The following is a 22,157-nucleotide window of genomic DNA, read 5'->3' as shown; positions in this document are numbered from 1 at the left end:
AATTTCTTCAAGTTCTACATTACTCCCACTTGCTTTATTTAATAGAAACTCTTTTTCTAGAAAAGTAGCGTGTCTAGAAACAAACACTTTATTCTCGGTAGGATTGTAGAAGTAATATCCCATAGAATCCTTTGGGTATCCCACAAAAATGCATTTGATAGACCTGGGATCAAGTTTGTTGGAAGTTTCTTGTCGAACATGACCTTATGCAACCCCAAACTTTCAAATAAGATAAATTTGGAACTTTTTCATGCCATAACTCATATGGTGTCTTATTCACCTTTTTGGTTGGTACCATATTTAATATGCGAGCAGTAGATAATAAGGCATAGGTCCATAAGGATGGAGGAAGTGTAGTATTATTCATCATAGATCGAACCATATCAAGTAATGTTCGGTTCCTCCTCTCAGAAACACCATTATGTTGTGGTGTTTCGGGTGGAGTGCGTTGTGAAATAATTCCACAATTCTTTAGATGATCGTCAAACTCTTGATATAAGTACTCACCTCCTCAATCTGATCGAAGAACCTTTATCGTTTTGTCGAGCTTATTTTGAACCTCATTTTGAAACACTTTGAACGTTTCAAATGCCTCATGTTTATGTTTCAATAAGTAAATATAACCAAATCTACTAAAATCATCAGTAAATGTAATGAAGTATCTTTCACCATTTCTTGACATAGTTCTAAAAGGACCGCATACATCGGAATGTATAAGTCCCAAAAGATCCTTTGCTCTTTCTCCGCAACCGGAGAAAGGCGCCTTTGTCATCTTCCCGCTTAAACAAGATTCACATACATCAAATGACTCAGAGTTAGTTGATTTTAAAATTCCATCAGATTGGAGTTTAGTTATGCATTTCTTGTTTATGTGACCAAGACGACAATGCCATAGATAAGTTTGATTCAAGTCATACTTGAATCTTTTGGTGTTAATGTTATACATAGAACTATTATTGGATGAATCTTGTATGTCAACTTCATATATGCCATTGTGAGGACGTGCCTCAAAATAAAAAAACATCTTTATTGAAAACTGAAATATTACCATTAGAAAAAGCATACGAGTAACCAGATTCATACAATCGTGCAGCTGAAATGATGTTACTAGTTAAACTAGGTACATAATAACAATTATTTAATATTAAGTACAAGCCATTTAGTAATAAAAGTTCATAAATGCCTATTGCTACGGCCGCAACATGTGCTCCATTGCCAAAATGCAATACCAGATCGCCTTGTTTTTAGCTGCTTAATCTTTCTTAGTCCCTGCACATTATTACAAATGTGAGTTCCACAACCAGTATCAAATACCCATGAATTACTAGAGAAAGCAAATAGTTCTATCGTATAGATACCTGAGGTGCTAGCATTGCTAGCCTTTGTCTTCTTCAGCTCTGCAAGGTAAGTCGGGCAGTTTTGCTTCCAATGACCAATTTCTCCACAATGGAAACAAGTGGCATCTTTGGCAGGTTTTTCTTTCTTCTTGACAGAATCCTTTGGGACAAACTTTTTGCCTTTGTAGTTGCCTTGACTCTTAGGTTTGCCTTTACCTTTGCCTTTGGCTTGTGGTTTCTTGATTTTTTCTTCCCGAATCATGAGGACTTCAGAGGTTTTGAATGGAATATTCTTCTCGGCAGTCTTAAGCATTAAATGCAACTCCGAGATAGATTTCTCCAAATTGTTCATATTGTAGTTCAAGACAAACTGGTCATATGACTTTGGTAGTGAGTTGAGGATCAAGTCTATTGCCAACTCAGGATGAATGGAAGATCCAAGCCTCTCAAGCTGATCTATGTAGCTCTTCATTTTTAGAACATAAGAGCTTACAGATGTCCCCTCTGTCATCTTGCATGCGTGTAACGCTCTGACAGTTTCAAAGCGTTGTTACCTAGCTTGTTGCTGGAACATTTTCTTTAGCTGCTTAAGCATCTCAAAGGCATCATGATGTTCCAGGTCCTTTTACAAGTCTAGAATCATGGTGGCTAACATGAGGCATGCTACCTCTGTGGCGTCATCCATATGCTTAGTCCAAGCATCTCGGATGCTCTTAGTGGCATTAGCAGGGGGTTCCTCGGGAACGGGTCCATCAAGTATATACGACTTCTTTTTGACTTTGAGAACAATTCTCAAATTACGATACCAGTCTAAGAAGTTCGTATCATTGAGTTTTTCCTTCTCTAAGACAGATCTTAGAGAAAGGTGGTGAACGGGTGTAGTTGCATTGGGTGACATCTACAAAATTAACAAAGTTCTTTTAGTATTTTAATATTTGATCCTTTAATAATTGATTACCCTAACTTTCTTATGAAAAATTAATTTGTTAAAGGCTAGAATACAAGTTACATTTAATTTTGAGTGGTTGGCTGATGCTCTCTCCACTAAGTTTAAATCAACAAGGTAGGTAGCGATTACCAATTGCAAGTCTAATAAAATTTCTATATCTTAATGGGATCCTTAACAACAATTGTCAACTGGTATGTTTAATCCCATCTATGCCTTGGGCATCTTGTGTTTGACTGATGCTCTCTCCACAAGAAGCGCCAATTAAGTTGTCCTATTTAAAACTTATGGTGTTCGGCCCAAGACTGTCATGGGAATCGCGAAACACCATCTCGGTAATCACAAGACGACCGTGGTGGTTGGCTGATGCTCTCTCCACAACGACGTACAAATGACAAGCGAGTGTCTTAAAAAGGATGGCATAAACTTACATTTTAAAAGGGATTTTGTGTTTTGTATTATTTCAATTTGACAAAACATTTCGTATAATAATTGTTGCATGCATTCAACAATATATTATACGTATACTTTAGATAAAATCATATTTTATATGTTGGTCTTGAGTTTATAGAATCTCTATTTTAGTCGCTCACGGTGTGTCCAATTTTAAACTAATATCCTATATTAATATGTATATATTGAGCGCGCTAACTTAAGACCAATTTTAGTTTCTAATAAAACTCATTTTATTTTAAACTTTATACAAGAGTTTGGTTTAAATTTATTAAATTCATAATTTATTAAAATTCATAATTTTAATGTTAACTTTGAGCTTTATGTAAAAACTCCTTTTTATTAAAACTCATTTTATACTTTTACGAAAAACCATTTTCAAAATTATATATAAATTTACCAAACTCTTATTTGTGTTTGATTTGTCAAAAAAAATTATTTTCTAGCATGCAAATATCCTATATTCAAACATGCAACATACAAACATAAACACAACAATTAATAGGTGCATAGCCAAGCCTTTTTCTAATCGGTTTTCGTGAGCCAAACGAAGGGACCGGGTCAATCTAAGGACATAACAAATATCCATGCTCCATTGTGATGTCTTGAAGCTCCCACTTGCCTAGTCAATATTTTGTGTTGCAAATGGCTCCAAAATTGCTTAGAACTCCATCTTGAATTTTCTTCATGTCTTGTTACATTTTTATAGATAAAATATACAAGTCTACACTAATACTTTTACATCTCAAAATTAAATAAAACATGAAAAATAAAATTATTACAAACTATTATAAATGAAAGAATAATTTACAACCCAATCAAATTTCAACACAACCAAACATCACAAAATGGTCTAAAGGCTTTCTATGCACCATGCAACTTAATATATCAACTAGTATATATATAGCAACTTCTACAACTATACATGCATGTAAAAGGAATGGTTGTAGCAAATAAAATAATTAAGTTGCATTTTAAAAATCTACAACTTTTCCTTTTTAGAAAAAAAAGTTGTTCATTTCTAATAATTAGAACAAGTTCTTATTGTATATAAAATAAGTTTCTTAACACATGCAAAAGCGGCTCTTGTACCACTGAAGGGGTTTGTATAAAATTTCTTAAAACAATTTAGCAGCGGAAGCATGTACAACAATTTTTAAACCTTTCAAAAACTCCCCACCAAAGATCCAATTGCATGTTGATAAGAAAACTAAATAATAAATAGTGAGTTTAAAAACTACAACCTTTGAAGACTTTGAACTTTAAAAGTTATGGATACTAAGGATGTAGGAACCAAAGTAGCCTCCCTCTATCGGTAATCCACACTTGAGCAAAGTTTCAATACCAAATGGATGCTAGTCATTCTCAACCGCTAATAAGAAAAAGGATGAAGAACAATCTTCTATCCTTTTACTTTTAATTATCTTACTTGAAATACTAACATTTTAGTAACTTAAAAGAGTTATATGAAAGTAATTTGTATGTTAGAAGTATCAAAGAAAATGCTTGCTCTATTTCATTTTAAGTGCACGTATATGTATCTTGCATATGTAAGTTGATTAGCCTTTTAATAAGTGCCACTACACTTAAAATACATAAAGCAAAAGCTAACAACAAATGCTAGACAAAATGATATCATAAAGTTTATTCTTCTATCAACTCCATATGCAAATATGGTGTGTAAAGGTGTTTATGACATGGCCACCTCTTTAACTTAATCCATTCATTTATCCCATATATTTGTCAAACAAATATAACATACACTCTTAAATGTTACATGGAACATTACTAGACTATGTGCATATATTGATACTTCACTACACATAATTATTTTATCCAAATAATAATGTTATCATACAAATTATGGTTGATCATATATATAAATCACATTTGAATATATACTTGGTAGATAATTGCTCTTTGTGTGTGACCTTATAGGTTCATATGTTATTAGTAGTATAGACATAAGTTGTGTCTTGGGCATTAATAACCAACATATATATGTATTGGTTCTTGATGGTCCAAGATTACTAGTCCTTGTTTATACAGAATTAGGATTAGGATTAGTTTGTTATAACGGTTATAAATAGACCGTCCATTGTAATCTTTCATAAAAATTCCTCTTGCTTTTCATCAAATTCGGTGGACAGAGATAAATCGGTGGAAATATATCAAAGTTGACTAACAGTCGACTGAGGAAGTCAGTCGATCAACAGACAGAGTCTGTCGATCGACTGTCAAAAATAAGGGTTACGGGTTACATTGAGAGGCTACATACTTTGCACAAACCCTAGCCGCATATTCTCTCTAGTATTCGGTCCCAAACATACCTAACACGAATAACAACTCTAGGTGTTGATCTAATCTAGTTTAGGTTCGATTCTTCGATTCCGAAAGGTTAAGTATATTCGATTAAAGCTTGCTCTAGTGTTTTCCGCCTCTATTTCGACTCTACGTTTGGTCTAAGATCCGTATTTACGTCTACAGACAATCTGATAATTGAATAGTTATCCTGCAGCTTAGCAGACAGATCCAATTCTCATCTGATTCATATATCTTGTTTTCTCAGCTTTAAGGTGGTTGGCTGGTTGCACTCGAATTTTATGAGGAGATGGTATAAAACAATTAACGAATAAAACCAAAGTAACTGAGTGAGATAGATATAGGACTTTCTTTTTTAGGTGCATTCTTATGATCATGTGAGAATAAAAGTGAAAATGAGCATATATCATGGGTCTTCAGAGTGAGGGGTGCATGACTGCTTGTGTTGTCTTCAGTCTGATAAACTTAAAATAACTTTTTTTCATCTTGAACAAATATCATATGCAGTTGAAGAAGGCTAGGGCTGCTGGTACGTGTAACTACTCAGAACGGTATCGTTAAGGGTATATGCCTAATTCCTTTTATATTTTCTTGTATATTTTTTATACACTTTACCATCATTTTCACGCGTATCAGAGATGAATTTTCAAAATCCCTGCTTTCAACATAATAATCCCTGTTTAGACCGTAAATATGTTCTTTTATTGGATAACAAATGAATTTTTTTCCAATTCATGACTTGATTGAATTGATGTAACTAGGTTGTGAACTAATAAGAGGTATGTTGACACTTATATCAAGAGTTAGCAAAACTGTATACATGACAACATACTGAAGAAACACATATAGATAAAAATTCATTGATAAAATATGTAGCAATGATTGAAATTTGAGGAATTCTACAATCACAACATGAAGAACTAATTACCCATTTCAAACTACTTCTTGAATCTCATCCAATGCATAGTTATTGGTTGAGACGTTTGCATAATTCACTTTGTTAAACCTCACAACAACTGGGTACCGAGTCTTCGGGTCCTGCACATGCCACATCGTTTGGTATGAACATTCAAAATCCCTAATTTAACACATTTGTTGTTTTTAACGGCAGTTCCCCAACTGCTACCCAGAGGAAACCCGGCCCAATCCGAGGGCATTGACGGTAAAACCCACCTCCCCCACTTCCCCCGCAACGCGATGCGCGGAAGGCAACCTTGGGTAGAATTCAATGGTTAAGGGGCAACCTTGTGTGCAATGCTGCACCCCACAGGAGTCGAACTCCTGACCTCTCGCTAAGAGAGGCAGGCCACTACCACATGAGCTACAACACAAGGTTAATTTAACACATTTGTTACACAAAATACGACATTAGCTTTACCTGATCTACGGTCACAACTGATCCCACTCCTTTGAACCAATAAGACTCCTTCCTCAGTATTCTCACCTGTGTGCACACAATCATATAATTTTTATTATTATTTTTTTTTTGTGAAAAGCAGACAATCATATCATTAACTACTAGTTATAACTGTTAGATGATATTATAACTGTTATAATATTATTGATAACATTTGTCCCTATTTATAGATTACACATGAAACCCTACTAACTTAATAAACCCTAACGGACCCAAGCCCATAATCGGGTTGGGCCACTAACTATCATCTAACAATAACATGCTTCTAAGTTGGTTTAACGGGTTATTTGGGTCGGTTCATTTGGATTGGGGCTCAAATGAAACCCAATCCAAGGTCTATTATAAGTAGCTTGAAACTCTCTCTAGTCTCTACAAATGTGACGCCATTCGCAGTGTCGTATTCATTACGATATTAGTATATATGCAGAACAGCAAAACAAGATTCACATAGAAATCAAGATATAGAAAAACTTCTACAAATAAATTGCTTATGCAGATATATATGCAGGACAAGAAATCAAGATTCACATAGCCATCAAGATATTAGAAATATTTACAAACAAATGTTTTATATTGTTACATATAGGCAGCTATACATACATATACATATGTATAAATACCTTGGTTCCTCTCTTGGGACCAATTGGTGGCGGCTTAGGCTTCTCGTCCTTAACCGGTTCTTGAGTCGCAGCTGGTGGGTCGGCCGCTTCAGCCGCCCGTACAACAAGGCTTGAACCTCTATTGTTCTGGTAAGGTAACATGCAAATCATATTGGTTTTAACTGTGGTTGTGTTAGAGGTGACATTTGGTGTCACTACAAAGCTTGAAGCTGCAGAAGCCATACTGCAACTTGCCATTACTTCCACAAGAACTTAAAAAGTTTTGATTTTGGTGATGGTATTGGGATGATGAACAAGTTGGTAATTGAAGATCAAAGGTTTTTGATGTAATGAGGGTATCTTTTTGTTTAAAGATTTTGTGTGAATGGTGTTGGTTTTGATTGAGATAGCCAGTAGAGTAATGCCACGTGGGTAGACATATCCTTTTGTTGGATAATGTTGTCCCACGACATTTGGTTTCTAAACTCAGCCCAATCACTACCTATCCAAATCTCTACTGGATCAATGCAATGTAATATACGGAGTATTCCAATAATAGGGAATCCATATTTTTATATGTTCACTTAATTGTTTAGTCAATCACAAATTATTTAAATTAATAATATGAAAATTGTGTTATAGAATAGAACCCCGCCAATATTATTGAATTATTGATGTACTATTTATAGCGATACAAGAATGATAGGTACCCTAGAAACCCTAACGGACCCAAACCCACATATTGGATTTGGGCTTAACATATTATCTTACACTCCCCCGCGGCAAAATCGCTAAAGTTCGTACTGGAATAAAAAAATAAATATTAAACAAAAAAATAAAACTTTTTTTTCTCATTTGTTGCACCGAATTGACTGATTTTGAGGATATTGTTGCGTTTCCTTTTCCGTAGCAAATAAACAAAATAAAGTGACAAATTTTTTTCTTTGTTTGTTGCACTGAATAGAATGATATTCGCTGATTTAATTGCATTGCTTGACTGCGTTTCCTTTTCTGTAGCATTTTTATTTTCTGTTACGCTGTGGCTTGCTTTGTTTAGCCTAAGGATTGAGCAGAACTTGAGCTTAAAACTTTTATCACCGACATAATCTTCTTCAACGCTGCAAAACAAGATAGTTTTTTTTTTTCTTTCTATTCCTATTTTTTTTCGAGGTTTGGAACCTAGTCAAGCTAGGCGGCTTATTCTCACGCCGATTATTTATATAGATAAGCTAGAATAAGGATACAGTAAAACCTCTATAAATTAATAATGTTGGGACCGGAATATTTTATTAATTTAGCGAGATATTATTATATCGATAAATTAATAAGTTAATAATTTAAAAAATTGGCTTATATTTATGAGCAAGTCTCAAAATAATGCATCAACAATCAAAATTATTATGTCCGTTCACTTTACATATTTAAATTAAACATAACAAAGACCTTCAAAATTCTCATGTATGGTACGTTCACACATTAATTAGCTTGTTAAGTTCAATGTACTTTGGGATTTCAAAAAAAAAATAGTAGTTATTAAATTATAGTTTTGTTGTGATCAATATATTTACATTGGGATTTCAAAAAAAATATTATCTTATTATTTTATCGATTAGGATTCAATTTTGTAATAGTCCCAGGTTGTGACCGGACAAATTATTAAATTTATCGAGGTTATTAATTTACCGAGTATTAAATTATAGAGGTTTTACTATATTAAAAAAACAATTTAGGAAATAAAAATGTGACATCGGTGGCGGCAGAATAACACGTACACATGTTCACCTTGTGGAATTAATTGATGCGAGGTGATTAGGGATTTTGAAAGTAAATAAAATTAAGAAGAGATGTGGCTACACAGATCATGCGGCTGATTGGAAGGATACATATGAAAAACAAAAATAATAATAATAATAATTCCGTGAATAGATGCACTAAGTTGGCTAGGTAGGGCTTTTAGTTGGTGAATAAGAGATAAGAGACCAACGAATCAGAAGATGGTGGTGGATAGAGAGTTTGACGGGTTGGTTTATAGAATAGAATGTTGGGAAATTACGGTCTCACTAATTCCCACCACCCAGCCCAACAATAATAGTAAAGAAATAAGAACAATACACAACACAAGATTTAACGTGGAAACTCCAAAACAGGAGAAAAACCACCGGCCCCCAAAGAGAGAAAATACACTATATCACAAATTGTTACAATGATATAGATGACTCTCTTAAGCCAACTACACTCTCCAAAATATTTAACTAATACAACTCTCAAACAAGGGTAAGAAAGAAAGAAATAATCAAATACTTAGAGTGTATTGATTGGTGCGATTTGGAATGAAGACTTAGCCCCTCTTATATAACCAAGTCACTCACCCCTCACATCTTCCTCCCACCAATGTGGGATAAACATATCTTCTACTAGCCAAAATAAACCAACAAATCTCCACCTTTTGGATAGAAGAAGATAACCATGCTTCCACATTGCAAGGATAACCGATGTAGACGCTTCTTCGACGACAACTTCAAGATCCTCATCTTCATGCCGTTGACATTATCTCCCAAGAGACAAAACTTGCATCTTCATCGAACATTGTCTAAACCGACAATCATTGTCATCACAGACAATCATAACTCTTAACAAGAATTATCATACTCCACCATTAAGAGTATAGCACTTAGAATATCACATTCCAAGCATTTCACCTCGGCACATGTTGTTGAACAACCAGCTGAAACTTTATGGTGCAACTTCCTTGTTTGGCTTTTCCGAAAGTCCCATCAGCTACAACATCAGTTTCCACCACACAGCCTGCATCAACGCCAAACCAATGCCCATGTGTAATTGTGGAACCGCTAACGAACATCCCTTTCCACGGTGGCGCGGACACACCATGAGGATGACGTGACTTCAGAGGAATTCGTCACTCTCCGTAACAACGGAGACAATGTTAGCGTCTTTGGAGCCATTTGCCGGATTAGCTCCACCGGGACAATTAACCCTTACATGTCCAGTCTTCCCGCACTTCCAGCATGTCAGATTCTTTCTAGAGTTTCTCTTCTGCCTATCCGAACACAACACTATCGTATCTCCTGATGACGAGACCCCGTTACCTTCCAGTCTTTTCTCCTCGGATAGGAGCTTGCTAGTAACGTCTTCAAACTTCAGAGTTTTCTTCCCATACATCAAAATAGGTTTCATGTGTTCATAAGACGATGATAAAGATAATATCAACCTCAAAGCTTTATCTTCATCATCCGTTTTAACTCCAATAGCCTCCAGTTCTGAAACAATACCGTTAAGAATACTTAGATGATCTGAAATCTTTGAACCCCCATCCATACGCAGAGTATGAAATTGTTCTTTAAGACACAACCGATTTGAGATGCCCTTGCCCTGGTACAACTGCTCTAGTTTAACCCAAAGCTCCTTTGCCGTTGATAACCCGTGCACATTTGCAAGCACGTTCTTTGCAAGACACAAATGAATCGCACTTGCTGCCCTCAAATCCATATCATCCCATTCTTCTTCATCGAACTTACTGCTAGAATCACTGCCAGGAACAAGGGTGGGTTTACCCTTCAAAGCCTTGTGTAAACCGGACTGAATCAACACATCCTTGACTTGAACCTGCCATAAGCCAAAATTGATCATCCCATCAAATTTCTCTACATCAAACCTCATTGGACTGAACTTCGACATCGTATCCGTATCCTATAGACAACAACTTTCTCTCATTTTGCTCACGTTTCGAATAGCCAAAAGATGTAGCAGGTAGCCAGGACCCTTTAAATCGGAAATCCACAACTAGGCCACTAACAAATCCAACTATTACTACGAATCAGAAAAAATATTGTCTAACCAGATACCCTATACGATCAATAGAACTCGTTTCTGATGTGGACGATCCACTCACGTGGCAACCACAGAGCATACTCCGACTCCTATAACCGAGACCCCCGTCAAACCTGACGCTCTGATACCAGTTGTTGGGAAATTACGGTCTCACTAATTCCCACCACCCAGCCCAACAATAATAGTAAAGAAATAAGAACAATACACAACACAAGATTTAACGTGGAAACTCCAAAACATGAGAAAAATCACCGGCCCCCAAAGAGAGAAAATACACTATATCACAAATTGTTACAATGATATAGATGACTCTCTTAAGCCAACTACACTCTCCAAAATATTTAACTAATACAACTCTCAAACAAGGGTAAGAAAGAAAGAAATAATCAAATACTTAGAGTGTATTGATTGGTGCGATTTGGAATGAAGACTTAGCCCCTCTTATATAACCAAGTCACTCACCCCTCACATCTTCCTCCCACCAATGTGGGATAAACATATCTTCTACTAGCCAAAATAAACCAACATAGAACCCCGTCAATATTATTGGATTATTGATGTACTATTTATAGCGATACAAGAATGATAGGTACCCTAGAAACTTAACGGACCCAAGCCCACATATTGGACTTGGGCTTAACCTATTATCTAACAAATTGAGTAGCGTTGCAATCAGTATGTTTTTCCTAAAATGATAAGAATATTTATAGGTTTAATTTTTCTTGAAAGTCGTAACATAACTCAGTATTTTAGAAAAACTGCAATATAATCTATTCAAAATCTCGGGTTTAGTCGAAACGGTATAGTCGCTTCAGTATGTTCTAACCCATCGTTGTCCGGGTTTAGTCCCCCTCGAGTAATCTCAATCGCTGTTCAAAAAGATTATCATCCTATGTTCTTATATTATTTAGATATTTAGATGCTAAAGCAACTGCAAACTAAATTAGCGGAGTTCTGGTTCATAACAAATGAAATAACGTAGGTTGATTATATAAAGGGTTTATCGAACAAAGAGAGGGGAGACTTTCTTTACTTTTGAGAGTGTTTCACCCCGGATGAAGAAATGACTTCTTTTTATTCTAAGATAGAGAAATAATTGTCTACATTTCACATCTCATATACCTTACATATGTGAGATTGAGTTTTGTTGTTGTAATTATATAAAGGGTTTATTTAATGTAGGTTTTAAGGTTGTCGTTACCTATTATACAATTTAATATTCATCATTCTGAAATAAATAATTAATCATTAGATACCGTATTTTTATGTAATGACAATTAAATTTTTTAATTATCAACCATAGCGAATGAACAATGATAAATTCACTATATAGATATGAAAAAAAATATATTGTACAATCAATCAATTCATATTTTTATTATTATTTATTGTGATTAGTAAATTTATCAAATAGTAAATAGTGTGGTGAAAGTGTTACCAAATCTTATCTTATCATTTATAAAAAAACAAACATCATGCCATTAGACTATTTAACGTAGCGTGACACTTTTCACCTCCATCACGCCACAATGCAATGTGATGGGATGAATAACTCAAAGGAAGGAAAAGAGGCGTGAAGAAATTTTAAACCAATCATAATTTAGATAAATGGATTCACATTTTAATTAATTAAATAAAAATAATATAATAAATCCATCACCCCAGTACCATTACAAACTACATCACACTACCACACTTAACACATCAGCATTATACCTCACAAAAACTTCCCATCACACCCTATCACGCAATCACCGTTAATACTTAAATACTTAATTTATCTAATTTGCAAAACATATAGAAGGACCAGATTTGTTAAACAATCAAATAAATAAGGGGTAAACTTGCTATGGTGAACAATCGTTTCTATTTTGGCGCGTATTGGCTTTAGAGTACACACTTTCAAAAATTAGGGCTTTTAGGTTTATACCCCCAAATCGTAACGTAACGATGCGTAAGAACGTCAGGAAATCAAAACCTAACCCTAGATATAATCAACAACACACAATCCGGAGCTCTTCAATCAGAGACATCATCGGAGATCGTCGTTTTAACGATCCATTTAGCCATGTAAACACTCACGAAACTCAAGGTAATCAATTTGATCAAATTCGAAATACGTTCTATTATTCGTCTTCCCAATTAGATACGTTGACATACCATATGGTGATTATATATCTGTATTGTATTCGTATTCGTATTCATAAGCGAATTGAATAATATGATTGTACTGTTTGATTTGAGTTATTGCTAGCTGAAGCTATTGTTTTGGTTATAGGAAGAAATAGGGTAAAAAGAGTGAAAATTGGTGACACTGAAGGTAATGATCATCGTAATGCGGGTGAAAATGTTTCTTCCGTACAACGTGAAATCTTGGACGATCCACAAAGTTAGTCATCACCCTTTATAGTGCAAAATTTTCTTTATGAGTAATGCGCTAGTACTAAATAAATGTTAAAATAGTTTAAAATTCGTAAGCGATTAAAGTACCTGGTTGTGATGTGGTTATGGCTGCAGAATGCGATGGAGACCTTTCTGCTAAGACTTCTGAGTATGCGTTTTTCAAGAGAATGAAGGAGAACAAGTCTAGTGATGTACATGTGCATCCACGTTACGATGACAACAAAATGAATAATGGTCAACAGAGTGATCATTTCGCTAGAGAAGGTTGTTATCTATACATTTCTGGTTGTGATGTTGAATGTTTTTGTCTGTTACGTCAAGTTATACGTAGGTGATTATAATAGTATCTTTCATTGCGTTAAAAATTTGCCTAGTTATGTTTTGCAGGGATCCCTAATGTGCAGAAAGAGACTGTTAAACATGTTGGGTTTTCATTGCCTGGTGACTTTACTGAAAAACAACGAAATGATACTCACTCTTCCTTACTTTCTACGCCATCCCCATGCTGTGGAACAAAGAAGCATGGTGAGACAATTTGAAAAGTTGTGCCTTGTCATTTAGTTAAGCATTATAATTAATCATTGGTTGAACTTTGTTCATTATGGTGTAATGCAGAAGTGAAGAATGTATATGGAGCCAACACCACAACTGCTCAACACATTAGACTGGGTGAACAGAACTGGCTGTCTTCATCGGGGGACAGCAAAACAAAGCCCTCAGGTAAACATGTGTTGGACAATGAGATCATAGGTACATCATGACAAATAGACCGAATTGATATACTCTTTTGTCAACGTTTTCGCGTTAGTCACTACTCACTATTCAGAAGAGGGACTAATTTCTGTTGTCCAAACTGTTAAAAGCTGCTATGTCATCATAAATGTTTTCATTGATTTGTTAATATTAAATGGTACCTAGGCTGATTTCCCTCAATCAAAAGTCATAACTTGAGGTTGAGATAGCCACAAAAACTAGAGCTGTGACTCTGTCTACTCACTATATCTACATGGTTTCTGCGTTAATCATAATACTGTAGAGATCAAGTGAATTTATGAATTCTCTCAGGATTTGATAATTGAAGGAATAGATGAACACTAATACAACAATACACCATATGAGTTACTCAATATTGATTTAATTGTGTCTGTTTGGGTTCAGAGCTTTTTACTTTGCACTGCATATGGCTTATCGCTTCACACTTAGACTGATTCCCTCGTTCCTATCAAGTTCTAACATTGGTAATATCTGTATGGTAGAGAATAAAGGAATATTTTCTGCCAAGCGGGAAAAGTTACGCCGCTTGATCGAAGAAAAATCATATGATGTCAATGAACTCTCGTCAAAAGGGTTAGATGCATCTACAATCTTGTACCTTATTCTAACCCTGTATTGGTTAAACCTCATTCATTGGTTATTTATGATCTCAGGCTCGATTTGGTTTCTGCCCTCATCAGTAGGATACTTCCTGAGCACCAGTCCACTAATGTATGATCCTGTAGCTTGTTTTAGAAATATTAACTTTTTTATCATATGTGTGCTAAAAAATTTAGATTTGGCAGTCTCAACAAGATAATGTTCTATGTCAAGACGAAACTGATTCCAAATTCAAGCTGCCTTTATTTTCTGAGTTTGAAGATCATGAAGCTTACAAAAGAAAACTGATTGAGTCTCACCGTACGTCGTACTTGGATAATGGTTTATCCAGATCAACAAAGAGACCTATGGATATGGAGTTCCTGGAATGGGATCGTGCAGGTCATGCTCCCATTTCTAGCGCGCAATATAATCGTAGCCATAGAGAAGCCTACAATACAAACTTGACTGAGTCTCATCATATATCGTACTTAGATGATGGTTTTTTAAGAGAAACAAAAAGACATGTCGATATGGATCTCTTGGAATGGGATACTGCAGGTCATGCTCAAAAATCTGGTATGCAGCATAATCACTTCCAGATAGAACCTTACAAAAGAAAATTGGAGTGTTGTGATATTTCGTATTTGGATGATCGTTTTACCAGATCAAGAGGGAAACACATCGATATGAATCTATTGGAATGGTATCCTACCGATTCAGTATCAAGTGTCCAATGTGATCAGCACCATGCAGAAGAAACTTTCAAAGTTCCAAATTTTGACATTCAAAGTATCTTATCTTTTGATGAGGTTCATCCTATCAATGAATCTACAAACTCCCAAGAGTTTAATGAATCCTATGATTACGGACCTAAACTCTTGAAAACACAACGCCCTCTATTATTGGGTTGGGAGAGCAACAGTATAAAAGATGAACATCAGCTTTCTACACTGGATTCACAAATCGAGATCAACACATGTTCAACTTCACAAAATGATTATTACCATATTTCCAACCCCAATATGTTTGTATCTTCGCCACCGTCATCTCCTTATATCCATGGACATATGAAGAAAGAACGTTATCTGGCATCATTAACCTCACCATACACTCCAAAGCACCTCATGCCGGTAGAAAATCATACTTGGTGCATGAACGATTCTTTAAATGAGAAAGAATATCGTGGTTCAGATCCGTTTGTCTCGCTGATTCCATCACCTGCTAATAATATCTTAAGCTTACTCAACACAGGCTTCCATTCGTTTGTTGTTGACAATGAGGATAAATTTCTGTGCAGCCCAGATCAGTTGTCAGATGGTAGGGTGAACGCTTTTAGTTCATCTAATTACGTTGAAACATTTTATGATAGGAGTTTTGACCTTGGAGAGTACCCTTTGCTGCTTTATGATTCTAGCAGGAACAATGAATTGTAAATCCATGTATAGTGTTGCCTCTGGATCATGTTAAGGATGTTTAAAATATTTCGGGGCATATAAAACGTTGTGCGTAAATGTCAATGACTATTGTGAAGTGTGACCTAGTCAGGATTATAAACACTTTTTGCAGTTAAGAATGTTGATAGGATTGTTTTTGTTAATTATGTTTGAAATTGGGTACACCGATGTACAAATAAGCAGGTCCAGATCCTGGTACCTGCTACATTTTTAAAAATATGTTTGAACTTTCTACACAGACCTGGTAGTAGCTATATTTGCTGCAAACTGAAACTATATTCCAAAATTGTTTAAGGAAAAAAATCATTCAATATGTTTAGAGTGGGATTTGAACCCACGCCCTTTCGGACCAGAACCTTAATCTGGCGCCTTAGACCAACTCGGCCATCTAAACATTTTTGTGGAGTTTTACAATTAATTGAAATTAACATCTATCATTAATCAATTGCTCCGTATAGTGTTGATTGAGGTATCTTGATTGCGGTATCTAAAGTTTGATTGGTCTGTTCATGTACTCGAGAAATGTAAAGCATGGTTTTAATAATCTCAAAATTTGGTTCTATTATTCGAGTTAATAGCAAGCGTCGATTTATTGGCGCCTTAACTGTCACGTCGAGCCTAAATTGAACTTCAGACAGGTTTAGAACCCAACGAAATTTAATTCTACTATTTTCATGGCGTCCCACATTTTTTTTAACCTGCTTATAGGCCGGAGGTTCAGTCGAAAACAGTCTCTTTTTCCGGAGGACTTTCTCTACTCTTGGGGTGTTTCAGTTTGAGTGGAGAAATGACTTATCTTTATTCTAGAATAGGGGAAAGATTGTCAACATCTTACATTCTTGCCTCCCCATACTCACTTTTGTGATATTAGGTTTTGTTGTTGTGTTTACTCCCCTGTTTGGTGGGTCGATTTGATTTTTTTGGAAAAACTGGAGGGGCTTTGTAAGTGAAATTAAAAGAAGAAAAAAAAAGTGAAAAGACTAAAGCGCGCCTAGTTACTGTTCATCATTTTTTCTCTAATAGATAGTATAGTAAAGTAATAATTTCTTTTGCATCAATATTTTTTTCCATATTAGTGCAATGAGTACAGAAAAATGTCTATATTTAATATGAAGTCTTCATCAATTTTGAAGTAGAGGAAAGAAATATTGCTTCCACGCATATATCGGAGGATGTGAAGTACTGTAAACAGTGTTTTGTCACATGCAGTATGTACCCTATGCTTCCCAAAGGACTACATTGGTTAAATATATAAGTGTTGGCTTTTACCCTGGTCCCAGGTCACATGCGTTATGAGAAACATGTATCTTGTTGAGAGAAAATTACAACTCTGTAGTACATAGTTATTAAGAATAAATGTAAATCCAATTAACTAACTCTAATACAAAGTAATAACCAAATTAACAAGGGACTAAAGTGATCAAAAATAAATATAGAAATTCCTCATATTATTAGCATCATACTTTTCTGTAACCTATAATCGAATCGATAACAATATAGGAGTAACGAAGGCATTTAGTTATAATTTGTAGCTCCACGGATTCCATATTCGGTAGATGGAGAGAGGACAAATGATCAAGAGGCATCTATGTCAATTCAGAACATATTTTCATTTAATGGCATTTCGTACTTTCACCAAAAGAACCATTTTTTCGTAGTTGGAACTTTAATAATTGTTGTGGAGGTGTTGTCTTTTTTCCTAATTTCAAGTCCTTGCTTTAATGCCTCCAACCTTTTCCTGCATAATATTCAATGGTATTACTATATTTGAGGTTATGCACATATTTTTTATATATAAAATATAAAATATAGATAAAAAGGCATATAGTTTACCTGGGGAAAGTTAATAACATAGATGTGGACCTTTGAGATAATAATATTTTTGGACACTACCATATAAGTATTCTATTTGGCCAACTGTCATTTGTTAAAATAATTTCCATCCAAAAATTACATTACATTATCAATAATTTAATGAGCATTAACCATGACAACAAATTTCTTAAGCAAACATATTCAATCGCTATCGTCTTCTAGCAAAAAAAAAATAATAATTAGTGTGAAGTAAAATAAGAGTTTTGCTAATGACAACTCTTAAGGTTGTCGTTAACGTTCATAAATTCATTGTAGATTTGCATAACCGCCATTAAAAAGTCAATCTCTCAACCATTGTGTAGAATCAGTGGCGATTCTAGAATCAAAACTCGATGGGATTCTGAATATTTTTTTCAATACCAAATTTTTTTTCCTAAGTACTAGTTATATTTGAATGTTATTTTAGTGGTTGTTTACCTGAAAAAACCAAAAATTTTAGAGAAAACATATGGTGTCATGTAGCAAAATTTTTATTTTATTAGTTGTTTACCTAAGAAAAACCACAAATTCAAAAAACATATGGGGTCCTGTAGTTAAATTTAGTGGTGTCCTATACAATTTGAAGAGTACTATGTAATAAAATTTTCAAACTGGTGCTGTCCCGTGACCCCACAAGCTTCCACATAGACTCGCCACTGTGTACATTATAAATATGCACGTTAATGACAGACCTAAGGTGTATCATCAGCAAAATCCCTCCAGTAAATAGTACTCCATAACACCTATATTTCTCTCATCTTAAAAATTAAAAAAAAAACTTCAAGGATGATAAACGGTTGATGCATTTTCAGCAGCTACCAAAAAGATCTACATCATGACTACTATTGCAAATCCTTATGAGTTTATAATTATACTTCATTAACAAGTCATTTAAAGAGCACCTAAGGGTACGATTAACACTTATTTTGGCTGCTGAAATAGAATGACTAAACTGTATTATCAATCATCACAAAAGACATAGGACTATATTTTGATTAGTCAAAGCAGCCAATATTGATATCGACAATACTAGCCCCAGACCCCAGCAATCCTGTCATCTTGGAGGCAAATGGCCCCTTATATTTGGGACCCAATAAATAAAATCAAAAATTTTACATTTTAGAAAAGAGAGCATGAAAAATGTACAAGACAGAATACTTGGTAGTATCACAAAGTTTAAGCTCTGCCCTTCCTAATTGCTTTCAATTGTTTTTTAGGCTAATAATGTGCTATATGTGGGTCATGAATGTAACATATCAAAACATGGATGAGCAGTTAATGTCTTAATCAGCTGGTGGCTCTTGGCATGCTAATCATAATTGTTGTAAACCCGAGTTACATCCACGCACGAAGTTCAGTTATATGGCTTGTTACATAGTAGTTGGAGCTAAATAATCGAAATCTTACGTATGGATGGCCTTTTTCATTTTTCCTAACGAGTCAAATTGTGTGCAGGAAAGTCGAACCCAACATGCCTGACGCGTTCATTTACCCACCTAAATTGTAATTATAAGAAGGGGTGTGCGTATTTTACTTGGTATCAGTAAGACGGCCATGCAAACTCCATCTTTGGCGAAATCCGTCCGCACCTTCGACCCCACTAGCAAGAATCAAACGCCTGACAGTGCAAGTAAAAAAAAATGAGAGTGGACAATCCTTGATGACCACATAATGCAAGAAATATTGCTCATTTTGTGTGTGTACCAGTTGAAGTATTTGTAATGAATGAATAGCGAAATGAAAGCTTTCTCATCTACAATCACCGACCAAGTCCCATTAACTGATCATAGTTTATAAAAATATCATAAAAATGTTGCACGGGGGACTCGGTACTATGCAAATACGTACTATTTTCTATTAACATGATACCTAAAAAAACCGTATCCGTATATTTTGATAAACAAGCATCTTTTACTTCCGCATGAGACAATGTGTGTGATATCAAAGAACGGAAACTATAACAAGACTAATAACTATGAATGGGTGCATTATTATGATACCTTTCTAACATTGTGCTTTCAGACTCAAGCTGAAAAACTCTTTCTTTTGCTATATCCAACGACATCGATAAACCTAACTTATATTCGCTATCTTGAAGTCGTTGTCTAAGTTCCTTGTCCTGAGAAAATCAAGGCGTGTATCTCATGCGTCAAATAAATGGACAACAGTCAAATGACACAAAAAAAAAATATATAATTTAAAAATATTATACCCGTTTCTCTGCGCACTCCCGATACAATGCAATCTCTTCTTGACAAAACGGCTCTATATCATTAACTTGCAGACCTGTAACAAGTTGTTATTATCAGATAACAACAAAGAATAATACATAATAACAACAGAGAATAATACAGAAGGTAACAAGCAAGAACATCATGTCGAAATTGATTCACTGACACAATGTGAATTAAAACTTACATAAAAACAGGTTTCGTAAAATTCCGTCACATACATTAACACCTTCGAGTACATGAGAAGCAATTTCAGGTGGAACGATTGGTGATGGAGGCCCCATCATTAAATCATCCCCAACCAAAACAGTTTCCTCCATCGTTGGTTGTGCGTCAACTAATCATTTTACCAGTAAATAAAACAAAATTCCGCTAATTAAAAACAAGATGCAAGTAATTTCAACTAACATGAACTGTAGGGGATGGCAATGGCCACCCGATCCCGTGGATATCCATCCGATCCACCCGGTTTGTGATGGATATGGATAATTTAAATGGATATGCATACGGATATAGATATAGATATGGATATGGATGAAAATTATCATATATGCATTAACACCAGAAATACATATAAAAAATATATAAATATATAAATATATAAATATAGACATATGCAAAAACATCTACTATTACATATGCATTTACCATTACCCATAAATAAAATAAATCAACAAAACAATACAAAATAGTTTAAAATATCTCATTTTTACACATTTGACATGCAAAATCAACAAAATAGTTGTTTGAATCAAAAAGAAAAATGAACGAACATACCATCCATGATTGTTTAATTGAATTAACGTTACCTGCAAAATAGATAGTAAATTGAATTAGTTAACACCGCAAATAAATATCGAAATTTGAGAACACGACTTTACGTAAAAATTGAAATATTCCTAAACCCTAAACCCTAAAATCACCAATAACAGAAGATGAACTGTACGGTATAAAATTAATTACGGAATCCGAGCGGAAACCGGAACTTTCCCGGTTGATTTGCCCCGATTAATCTTGATTTTCACCGCGTGTTCACATGGAATTTAAGATTTTAATCCGAGGGACGCACGGGTGTTGGTTTCTGTTTTCTTTCTCTGTTTTGTTTTGGCAAGAATGGGACCGTTAAAAAAATTATATTTTTCTCTTAACCATCCATTAATTTCCTTGAAATAAAGGGACTAATGAGAGCCAGCAAGAAAAAAAAAAGTTTTAAGTACGATCTGAGAAAGTTGGATATTCAGGACGAAGAACGTAATTTTGTCGTTAAAAAATTATATTTTTCCGGTAGAGTTGTAATATCTTGCGTCAATTAATTTGCTTGAAATCTAAGGGACTAATGAGAGCGCGACATGCGCGAAAATCACATGTGATTGCGAAAAAAAAAAAAATTATTTTTCAGAAAAAAAAAAGTTTCGAGCGAAAAATTTTTTTGCGAGAAAATTTTTTTTCAAAAAAAAAATTCCCGAATTTTTTTCCCAAATTTTTTTTCCGAATTTTTTTTTACAATCACATGTGATTCTGCATGTCAATCACATGTGATTATGCATGTCAAATTCAATCACGTGTGATTGTACAATTTAATCACATGTGATTGTGCAGGTACATCACATATGATTGTTGTAACATCCTTGAATCGGGCCTAGTTGAAATGGTCTATTTTGCCGTTGTGTGGTTTTATATGTTTTTATTTTAATTAACATTTATTGTTATTTGATGACGTGGTTAGGACCAGTTTGTGACAAGGGTCACAGAACAGGTTTGTTTATTTAATTTGGACTTCGTTTGGGATGCTAAATGTTGTACGAAAGATATCAGATAACTGATAAATACCCGTGTGTTGTGATGTATGAGTTTTAAGACTCATAAGTGTTTGGTGGGAGGGTTATTCTTCCATTTTCTAGAAAATTCCCCAAACCCACCCTTTCAAATCAAGTTC

The 22,157-nt window shown here is 34.8% G+C and overlaps 2 protein-coding genes and 1 non-coding gene across 3 annotated transcripts; all 3 read right to left on the bottom strand.

Annotated features, from left to right (window-relative positions):
• Positions 1 to 5,977: 5,977 nt before the first annotated feature.
• Positions 5,978 to 7,525, bottom strand: LOC139880263 (photosystem I reaction center subunit IV A, chloroplastic-like). Its single transcript, XM_071865469.1, has 3 exons — positions 7,096 to 7,525; positions 6,437 to 6,502; positions 5,978 to 6,096 (listed from the first exon to the last, which is right to left on the bottom strand). The coding sequence occupies exons 1-3, from the start codon at positions 7,330 to 7,332 to the stop codon at positions 5,992 to 5,994; spliced, it is 408 nt and encodes a 135-aa protein (XP_071721570.1). The 5' UTR covers positions 7,333 to 7,525; the 3' UTR covers positions 5,978 to 5,991.
• An 8,924-nt stretch (positions 7,526 to 16,449) lies between these two features.
• TRNAL-AAG (transfer RNA leucine (anticodon AAG)) lies at positions 16,450 to 16,530 on the bottom strand. Its single transcript has one exon. It is a non-coding gene; the product is annotated as a tRNA-Leu (tRNA).
• Positions 16,531 to 17,768: 1,238 nt separating this feature from the next.
• LOC139843748 (uncharacterized) lies at positions 17,769 to 21,005 on the bottom strand. The gene is made up of 6 exons (XM_071833897.1): positions 20,999 to 21,005; positions 20,409 to 20,558; positions 20,203 to 20,276; positions 19,991 to 20,109; positions 19,525 to 19,608; positions 17,769 to 17,874 (listed from the first exon to the last, which is right to left on the bottom strand). Exons 1-6 carry the CDS (start codon positions 21,003 to 21,005, stop codon positions 17,769 to 17,771), a joined length of 540 nt encoding a protein of 179 aa, XP_071689998.1.
• Between the last annotated feature and the right edge of the window lie 1,152 nt (positions 21,006 to 22,157).

The sequence above is a fragment of the Rutidosis leptorrhynchoides genome, chromosome 1 (assembly GCF_046630445.1).
Source record: "Rutidosis leptorrhynchoides isolate AG116_Rl617_1_P2 chromosome 1, CSIRO_AGI_Rlap_v1, whole genome shotgun sequence".
NCBI lineage: Eukaryota > Viridiplantae > Streptophyta > Magnoliopsida > Asterales > Asteraceae > Rutidosis > Rutidosis leptorrhynchoides.
The sequence above is the reverse complement of the archived record's forward strand: the minus strand, read 5'-3'. Positions and strand labels throughout refer to the sequence as shown.